The 10,583-nt window shown below is 38.9% G+C and overlaps 1 protein-coding gene across 4 annotated transcripts in view; it reads right to left on the bottom strand.

Moving 5' to 3' along the window:
• Window positions 1-672: 672 nt before the first annotated feature.
• The window catches only part of NSD2 (nuclear receptor binding SET domain protein 2), a 106,371-nt gene continuing 96,460 nt past the window's right edge, over window positions 673-10,583 (bottom strand). For all 4 annotated transcript variants that reach the window (XM_084517772.1, XM_084517769.1, XM_084517770.1 and 1 more), the window contains 7 exons: window positions 10,358-10,461; window positions 9,829-10,098; window positions 9,617-9,733; window positions 7,912-8,053; window positions 7,104-7,210; window positions 5,834-6,038; window positions 673-4,486 (listed from right to left, as the gene is read on the bottom strand). In XM_084517772.1, coding sequence (XP_084373898.1) covers window positions 4,218-4,486; window positions 5,834-6,038; window positions 7,104-7,210; window positions 7,912-8,053; window positions 9,617-9,733; window positions 9,829-10,098; window positions 10,358-10,461 — 1,214 coding nt within the window. In that variant the 3' untranslated portion in view covers window positions 673-4,217. The remainder of the gene's footprint in view (window positions 4,487-5,833; window positions 6,039-7,103; window positions 7,211-7,911; window positions 8,054-9,616; window positions 9,734-9,828; window positions 10,099-10,357; window positions 10,462-10,583) is intronic.

Below are 10,583 nucleotides of genomic sequence, written 5' to 3'. Positions count from 1 at the left end.
CTCCTCCTCACCCCCAGCTACCTGCTTGAGAGCTGATGTCCCTTAGGGCTTCCCCAGCTCTAAGAAATGGCAGCAGCGACCACCTGGGGACAGGGTGGGGGTCTCCTCCTCATGGTTTACGAGCTGCGGTCCACAGGGGCTGCAGGAATGATGCCTGCAACCCTCTTCTGTCCTCCAGAGAGGAGGGGGATGTGCCCAGAGAGCTCAGGGATGGGGTAAGACCCAAACTAAAATCTGGCTGAAAAGGAAAAACACAGTTGAATTCAAACCTGGCCCAACAGGAGCAGCAGCAGTGACAGCCAGCTGAGCCCAGCCCTGGTGGGACTGCCTGACTGCAGCTCGAGATGGTGCAAGTCTGCAAAATTAGGAGCAACAGAAAACAGCACCCTAACAGGAAAAACTGGACTGCAAAAAGTGTCAATATTTATGTGATAAGCAATGCTGTGGAAACAAGCCAAAGCACAATCACCACCAGTTCCACATAAGCTTTAAGTATTATTTCCAGTGAGTCTCTTAGGAAATCCTGGAGTGCAACTTTTCACCAAGGAAGAACAACATCCAGTTTGCTCACTGCCAAACCATACCTGCAGATCATGTATTTGACTAAAAAATAATTAACAAATTTTTTTAAAGCTGCGATTTTTTTTTCCCCAAAAAAGAATTAGCAACCTCTTAAATAACTAGGAATAAATTTTAATATTTAATAAGACACTGAAGTTTCTCAAGCAGTCAGACATGGAATAATGTGACTCAACAATGTGGAAAAATTGCATTAATGTGTCTCTCAAGGTATTCTGCTTCTCAAAGCAATTCAAATAAAAAAGCCCCTAAAAATTGACCATGAACACAAAGCTACAGAACAAAACAGACATTTAATTTGATTATTCTTCCTAGACTGTAAGCAAATTCATCTAACATATTCAAAAGAAAATTGTTTCCATGCTTGCTCACGTGATGAAGGAACAACAAATTTTGAATTTGCCTATTATGTACCAGCTTGGACAAGTCTGCTGGAAAAGGAAAGACATCTTTCTATTTCTATGGGTGAGACACAAATTACATAATTTAATGCCACATAATATGCCATCCTTAGACGTTATTTAGATGAATTTATAACAGAAAATCTTTAAGCTGTTGATGCTAAGAAGCATTGAGTTGCATCATGAGAAAGCTCAATTTTTCCAAGATTGTATTTGAACAGTGGGAGAAAAAAAATAGTGAAACAACTTTTCTTTTGCCGTCTTTTTAAAACGATACTTCAGTCTCATTTCCCAGTGCTGCAGAGTAAGGTATAGAAGCCTTCATTAAAAAACACCCTTCCTGAATCAGACGCTAAAATTCTCCCAGATCACCTTCTGAGTGACCGAGCTGAGCTTGCAGGGTCAGTACTTATTAAGGAAGAACATGGTCCACGTTTCTGTTAAAGATCAATCTCCAAAGTATGTAATCAGCAGAAGGAACAAAGTCCTAGCAACTCAAAAGCAAACCTCTAGCCTGGAGTCTTTTTGTCTGCGATGCAAGCCTTCATTGGCCCGAGGAGCTCAGTAACAAAGAGTAGAGAAGAGGTAGAAGGAAGCAGAAAGTCAAACAGCCACTCGCTAAGATCTGTTTGTGTAAATTTAGCATTACGAAGGAGTGCTGAGAGCGATTGCTTTGAACACTGACGTCTTTATTTACCCACAGACAGATACAAAATGGGTGGCTGTACTGCATCCTGCCGTACTAAATGTGCTTGTGACCCCACCTGCAAGGAAGGCGGGGAGTTGTAGGCTCCGCGACCGATCTGAAAACTGATGGTTTTTCTGCAACAGTGCCAATCAATAACTGATCAATGAAGCTGATGGCTTCTGGAAGTGGGTATCTGCCTATTAGGACTTTGGGCATAACTGTTCCAGGGTGCCAGAGCTGTTATACCTATGTATGAAGAGAAAAAGCAATAAAACGACTAACAATTTAACAAATTATAAAAGCAGTGGAATGTAAAGGTAAGATTTTATAATAACTTATTTAAAGGTATTCTTATAAAGCCTTCCTTACATGGTATAGTATTCAAACAAATAATGGTCCCAATGACATAAAATTCCTTCATTTTGTTTAAAAGTTTTGTTTAAATCTTTCTACTTTACTACCTGATTTCACTTTCCTCCCCTCAAAAAGCAATAGCAATGTACATTACACAATTTTTTGGTTTTGATTTTAAGCACAGGCCTATGCTTCAGTCTCGGTATTACAAATATCTATAGTAGAGGAAAAGTTTCTCCTCAAACTCAATTAAGAAATCTTCATTTTCTTCCTTGAGTGCAAGGCTTGGTATACCAGTTCTAGAATACAAATATTTAACACTTTCCCCCTACTTCAAACTGTGCTATTTTTTTTCATAATTACTTGGGGAAAATAAAAAACAACATCTTCCAACAGTGTTTATACAATGGATTAAAAGAACAAAGCAGTTGTTTGGTTACAAAATAGAAATTAAAAGAGTTCAGGACAGGGCAAAGCTACATTTAAAACCTGTTTCAGTTAATAACTCCTAATAAAACCGAAGTTTTAAGTGTTGGGAACAAATGGGGATTTCAGTTAATTTCAACTAAATCTGCAGTCAAATCCTGAAAAAATACGTTTGGAAGGAAACATACACTTTTAAGATATAGCAAGGCTTCAATTTCAAAAGGGCTACACAGAGTTTCTGCACTAGTAAAGGCAAACTAAGCTAGAACATACACAAATCCTAAATGGACATGAAGGCGCACATTGTGTTTACATAGGCTAGATAACAATGGCACAAGTCAAAACTTACTTGTAACGCTGCCTAATCACACACCAATGACATGCACTGGGAAGAAAACAGGTAAAGACATTTTTCTCTACCATTTTTTCCTAGTTCTACCATTATTTCCATTAAAACTAAATCTTGTGTATTCATCTCACCGCACTGTGAGAACCTACCGGGAGCAAAGCGTTCAAAACAGCTTTGCTGATAAAACACAGTGGCGATAAGATAGTCAAGAGCAGAGCTCCTAAAAAAAGGAAGGAATGTCAAGTCAAGTAGCCAGTTTTACATAAACTGCATAAAAACGAATAGAGTTGGGCTAAATTTCACACCAAAATTTTTCCTTACACAGTTCATCAAAAATCTACTTCACTTTTAATGAGTTGTTTTGATAACTTAGTTTTTGGACTTCAGTAGCTAGTCAAGTTGCACCTTCTGTTTCAGGGTTTCATTCATGGTTTTCTCTTTTGTTCCTTGTTGGGCATTTTTTGCATTGCCACAAAGTTGTAATGCTTAGAGTTCAAGCATTCCAAAGAAATGTTTGCCTCTGCATTTTACTCCACATTAAGCAAAAAACTTTTTTTTTTTTCCAGATAATAGGTTTTCTATGATTTGTTTCTATTAAGACACAAAAATCACAGTATTGGGCCTAGAATGCAAGACGATATCCCTTTAAATCCAGACCTGTACAGCTCTGCAAGATCAAGTAAAGTTTTGCTGGAATGAAATACAGGAAAAAACAGTATAGAAAAAAATCTCTTACGATGTAAAATTTCCACTCTCAGGTACAGGGTGTGCCTTTCCCACCATGCACTATATTTCTTGGTGGAAGGATATTTAAAAAAAAAAAAGGTTGTTTAGGAATCATTGGAGAGCAGTTTTATAGGAGCACAAACAAATTATTTTGTGTGTGGTGACAGCGAGATACGCACCTGGATCGTGAATGGCATTCAAGCACTTGCTCTAAAACACACAAGGCAAGCAAATCTCATTGGGACCACGGACCAAGCTATTTCTTACTTAAAAGGACTCAAGCTAATAACTTCTTTCAAGGATATACTATTTTAAACATCTGTTGGTTGACAAATACTATCTTAAAACCTATGTTTACGCCTACCTGGTTTGCTTTTAACCTACCTCCAATCTGAAAGAATATTGGAGGGAACCTTTTACATTCGTAACAATTCAAGTGTAACTGTAATGCTGAGTAATAAGTTTGGTTTGTCCTGAAATTTTCTGAACTATGCAGTTCGTTATCAGTGCAGAAGCAGCAGAAGACTGCTGTGGTTGGCTCAGTGGATTTATAAAACAAAAAACAAAAAACAAAAAACAAAAAAAAGCCCCCCCACGTAACCTTTACAGAATATACGTAAAATTGTGTCCTTCCCTGGTCATATTCACAACTTATCTACAAGATAGTGTTGGCAGTAGAAACTGCAGTCCATGACTATTTGCATTCAGCTCTCATCCATCTGTTCCTCTGCTTTCTCTTAGGCTTCAACTTGTTTAGTTTTTTGCGGGGTTTCTCAGTCTTCTGAGTTTCAACAGAATCCACCCCAAGAACATGTTCAGAGCAGCATAACTGTCCATTCAACGTGGAATTTAGTACTGTCCCGTCTTGGTGTTCCTTGCAGAAAGAATTTGGGCAGAAGTGGCAGAAAGAAACAGAAGGTTTGCCACAAACATCACAGTGGTGCCAAGGACACTCCCACTTTCCTGTGACCAAAACCAAAGAACAAATTACTAGGGAGTAAAAAAATGTCATGGTCTTTCATAGAAGTTTTGTGTTTTAGCATCTAAACAATGCACGACTTCTTTCAAAGCTAGATGAGACAGGATTACTGTGGCTAATCTCAAAAATAAAAATGCTAAATCATAATTCCAAAGCTCAACTGACAACAATAAATAATGGACTCGACATCCTTTCATTTAAATGCAGCAGTGAACTTCAGATAGAAGAAATTATTCAGGCTTTATTCCGCAGCATTTTACAGAATTTGCAAGCTGGTAGAATACTCAACATCTAGTCATCTGCTGCCTACCATTACAACGCTCACCTGTTTGTTGCAGGTTTTGCTCAGGGTTGGCCAATCACAGAATCACATGATTTCTAGGTTGGAAGAGACCTCAAGATCATTGAGTCCAACCTCTGACCTAACGCTAACAGTCCCCACTAAACCATTTCCCTAAGCTCTACATCTAAACGTCTTTTAAAGACCTCCAGGGATGGTGACTCCACCACTTCCCGGGGCAGCCTGTTCCAATGCCTCACAACCCTTTCAGTAAAGAAGTTCTTCCTAACATCCAACCTAAAACTCCCCTGACGCAACTTAAGCCCATTCCCCTTCGTCCTGTCACCAGGCACGTGGGAGAACAGGCCAACCCCCACCTCGCTACAGCCTCCCTTGAGGTACCCATAGAGAGCGATAAGGTCGCCCCTGAGCCTCCTCTTCTCCAGGCTGAACAAGCCCAGCTCCCTCAGCCGCTCCTCGTAGGACTTGTTCTCCAGGCCCCTCACCAGCTTCGTCGCCCTTCTCTGTACCCGCTCAAGCACCTGCGCTTCATCTACAGAAAATCTTGTCCCAGCACATTTTAGCAGTCATCCTTTTACTTGTTTCTGGGATAAAAGGCTTTGCCTGCAGAACCGGGTAGCTCCGGTAGTATCTGGAATTGCAACCTGATGTCTACTGCCCTTAAAGTTTTCCTACTCGTCTTATTCCAGATGCTGCTGGTATTCTTCTGGCTTGAACTCAACTGGCTTGATATGCATTTCTGAGATATAATCAATTTTCCTGTGACAGAGCCACACTGAGTAGGTACATCACCCAATAGGCGCAATTGCCTACATTCATAAAACCAAAGGTTGATTTTAACAGAGAAGCAGGAGAAAGGCCATCATCGTGCCTCCACGTTGAGGAAGAGCTCCTACACTACTCATGAGTGAAGTTCCCACCATCCAAAAAGAATGTTTTCAAAAAAGACACTTGTAAGAAGGTTCCTGTGCAATTAACAGGGTACCTGCAAGTTACTTATTCACACAAGCTTAACAGGGAGGTGGCTCACCAAAAGGACGTTTCACCAAACCAAGACAGGAGAGATGATAAGCTTTAGTACAAGATTTCCTGTCACACAGCACCAGTTGGCCTCCATCACCACAACGGAAACAATCATCTTCAGATTCCTTCTTCCCTTCATTTTTCGTTCTGCGTCTCCGTGTTCTCTTTTTGGTCTTTTTGCCTTTTTCTTCTGAGGCATTAGTGGAAGAATTCTAAAAGATTAAGTTGCAAATCCGTAAATGCCAGTTTTGCAAAAGACAAATATTACACAAACAAGCAAAACTGTTGGCATTCCTGGCAGACAGCACACACAGGCAAACGTTTGACTTGGTACAGACCTGTCTAGAGCCTCATGGTGCCTATCCATGTTAATAAAACCCACACTAACTCTTATAAAAAGACAAATAGAAACCACCTCTTGTCCCTACAGTTCCTTCCTATTGGTAAGCTCTTCCACTTTCTTATGACTTAAAAAAAAGTCTTCCAATTTCCAGTCTAATCTACTTATGGCTAATTTGCCTCTATTTTGTAGTTGCACTGCCAATCACTTCAATATCCTTTTTTTTTCCTCTTCCAGTTATGAGTAAATTACACTGGAATTATTAAAACCAGCATCCAATTCTATTCTTTGAAAAACACACAGCAGCGTTTCAGGAATTGTAACTGTGTACATTACGTGGGGTATTAACTATGTACATGTCCTTCTACTGGAGGACAGGTTTCAAGTTAACCTGACATGAATCATACAGGCCATTTCGCAACAGTTTTACGTCTCCCCTGCCTCCCCACTTCAAAACTCACAATTTTTTATTCTTTAGTTCAACTTCAACTGGAAGATCTTTAATGCCTTTAGTGCACATTTTAGATTTAAACTGCAAAGTCAGAAAAACCTCACTGGCTATAGCTGAGCTCTGGAGGATAGGGTTTACCCAATAAACATTCAGTTTTGTGCTACCATCTCTCCCTGAATTCACTCTAATGAAGCACTCGAGCACCTATGGTCAGTTTGTTCTTAGTTCCTAGTTCCTATAACCTTTCCCCTCCTTCATACTTTAGAGGTGATTGGGATTAACCAGAAGTTATTCCCCTCTGCACCCACTTTTATTGCTTCTGATTCAAAAGCTAGTGCCAGTAGCTAGCAATGTTTCTTATTCAGGAGCTAAAGTGATTATCCCTTATCATAACATAAAGCTGGTCTACCTAGACATACCCTAAAAGAAAAACCAAAGCTACTAATTTGACAAGACATTGTCAACTTATCTTGATATATTACTTGCCTTTGGTCTGTCCCCAAGAAATCCACTGCAGTTTGGGGCGCCACATTTGCAGACTGTTTTTTCATTGCCCAGACAGTCAAGGTTGTAATTGAAAGTCAGCTCCGTCCCTGAGTGAGATGAGACACACTCTTTTATTATGAAGGACAAGGTAATGAAGCCTATCAAAATTATTACAAACAAATAAAGGTTTTATTATCTGTCTTCTGGTTCTGTACTTGCTTGTCAATTTATTATCGTAAGATTTTTTACCCTTTACTGCTCACAAGCACTGACAATGATTAACTAGGTACCAGTACTGCACAATGTCTTATGCAGTTACATTTTAAAGCACGCTAGTTTGACTTTACAAAACTGCATGTGCGTAGTCTGCACATTATAGATATCCATATATATGTAGCTGTTGATATAGATATAGGTAATATAGCTGTATACAGACGTGTGCATGTATGCATTTCAATATTGTAAAAACAAACCAGAACATACATATTTTCAAACATATTTTAAACACTCACTCTAAGTCTATCTTCAGTTGAAGAAAAGATGCAGAAATACTGTTTGAGATCACTGAAACAAAAACTGCTCTACTCTTGACAGACAACACAAAGCGACTGCACAGATACTAACTATATTTAAAGAATTCACTATTAAGAAATATTACAGTAAAAGGAACACCACAAAACATCTCTTCCATGTTCTATACAAAAATATTTTACTGAATCAGTTAAACCACGACCTTGCACTGATTTAGCATATCCATGTAAATGTTTAGCTTAGTAAATTAAAATAAAACCAACACAAACTGAAATACCTGCAGGAATGTCACACACGGCAAAGAGGCCGACACGAGTGTCTCCATTTACTGTCCATTTTAGAGTTTCACAATTTGGTTGGCAGCTGTGATTCATAAAACGAGAATAGTTTCCTTTGGGGCCAGCATCAATAATACGGTCCTGGAGATCAAATCAGCAACAGAGTGAATGTTTTTCTCCCTCCCATCACAAAAAAAAAGCATTTCCATAAATTATTTCAGTAGTTACATTCAAAACAGACATGGTTTTGCTACTCAGAAACTTAAAAGTAAACCAATATTACATGTTGTATTGAAAACTGTAGTGTCCCAGGTGGCCTGGAATGAGACACTCCCAAAGCAATACTCATGATCTAGCTCACCTTGTCCCAGAACCCATCTCAGCCACATGGCAGGATAAGCGTTTTTGTGAGCACTCTGCTGGTCATGTAAAATTCCCCACACTCCAAAAAGCTTTAAAATTCAAAATCAGTCCATTTACTCTTTACTTTGCATTCAAAAAGCTGTTATGCATTTACAAGTACTGTGCTTTATGGTATTTACCACGTCACTGCATGGCTACTTGCAGAGATTACCAGATTTCCACCAGCTTTCTTTCCCCAGATCAGCCTATTTTGAACAAAAACAAGTTCTTGGTAAACTAAAGAAGTCCTATCCCTAGACACAATTGCCTTTTAAGTTCTACCTCCGCCAAACATACCAGACAATAAACAAATAAAATAAAACCTTGAAATATCCAGAATTTGAAACAATGTTTCATTGCAGAGCTGCTTGAGAGAGCTTTGCTTATTTATGAAAAATATTGCACCATTCTGTCACTGAGGCAGAACTACAGTATTTTAGTTATTAAGGTTTGCTTCCAACTCATTTTTATAATGCACATGCAAAATTTTCATGACTACATGCACATACATTCAGCCCCCCTAACTGCATTTATAGGTCAACCTACAAATGGCACAGACATTTGTGAAAGGCAGAACCACGATGGTTATTTACTAACTACAGCAAGAGTCAAATGCACATTCAGTTCAGATATTTAATGAGCTGACATTGTGTGCCAGCTTAGTAGAAGGGTGAGTAACTTAAGTGTTTAGAGAAACATGGTTTCATCCTTAGGCTGTGCAATAACTCCTTAGTTAGAGGGCTAACTAAACCTGTAGCTTTAGAAATATAGAGCAGTACAACCTTGGGCAAAAGAAATGATTAGGACTGCAAAAATATGAAGCCAATTCTTCTTTGCTTGGGGATACTTTCATATATCTGAAGCAGCCTTAGAACTATATTCCACAGTACTCACAAGTGAGATTTCTTTTTTAGTTGAAGTTTTGGAAAACGTATTGCTAATTAAGTCTTTCAGCTACAGCATTTTTTCCCAAAACTTCACACTTTCTCCTAAAACTAGGCAGATAAATACTTTTGCTATACTTTATTTCAAGCAGCAAAGCACAAAAGGTACAGACCTTAACATATACTTTATTACATTACCTACTTAGAACCAATAAGGTACATTATAGAGATACATAGAGAGAAAAAGGAGCAAGCAGGCACAGAAGATACAACATTGTAAATACATGAAACAGTGGAGCATCACAGGTGTGTGTTCAAACACACAGGAACATCAAGTGTCCCCCGAGGTTATCAAAAGTAGGAAGAGAAGTCAAAATAGCATTAGTTAAACAACAGAAGGAGATTTAAAATACTCTACCTTATCGATAGTAAGCATATAGAAGTGAGTAATGTCATTTTCATGTGCATATTTGATTCTTGCCATACATTCCTCTTCATCAATTAGCTCACCAACATACTCATTCACAAACTCTCCCTGAAAGATACCAAGTACCACTGGTAAAGTATATACCAAACCCACAGAGGACATCACAAGTTACCAAATCTTTGCTAGGCAAGAATGATTCATACCTTTTTAATGTCCCTCTTCGCAACCAGACCCCACCCTTTGCCGTCCGTTTTGATGATCTTCGTCTCAGGGTATTGACGTTTTGTAAAGCACTGGTTTTGGCATCGTTCTCCTGCTGGGCAAACTTGTGGATGACACTCGTACATCAGCATCCGATTGAGGCACTCGGAATCGAAGCCACAAGGGTTTTCATCTGTGGGTTTGCAGTTGCACTTGGGAATCTCAGAAATGTCAGCAGTGTATATCTGTACTTTACCACAAGGTTTATTCACCTGAATAAGACATTAAAATTGTTCAAATATCACTTCAAAACTTTAAATATATTGTATGAGTTATTACAGCTGTTACTAATTTGCTTTTGCAACATTAGGTGTTCCAACAGAAACGAAATTTCATAATTACTTGGCTCTAAAGAAAGCGCAGTTACCAACGCATCATTACAACCTCTCCTCCCCATCACACCATTCAGCTCTTACTTTCCAGTGCTAGCCTAGACCTCTGAGTACAGAGTGGGTCTTCCTCAAATTTTACCTTAATATGCTTGTACGGTGGAGGTTTACGTTCGCTTTCTTGGGTTTCTTTGGCTTCTCGCTGTAACTTTATTTCTCGAAATCGAGCTTCAGCTTCTTGCAAAGCTAAAAGAGATTGTCATATCAAAAAAAAAAATTAGAAAGAATCACTCCTGTCGAGTTGACCTGCTTAGTACCATGTGTGTTAGAGAAACATGCTCTAATTCCTAGCTAAACCATTAATTGGC

The sequence above is a fragment of the Aythya ferina genome, assembly GCF_964211825.1.
Source record: "Aythya ferina genome assembly, chromosome: 4".
NCBI classification, from domain to species: Eukaryota; Metazoa; Chordata; class Aves; order Anseriformes; family Anatidae; genus Aythya; species Aythya ferina.
Note: the sequence above shows the minus strand (reverse complement) of the source record. Positions and strands in the feature narration are given on the sequence as shown.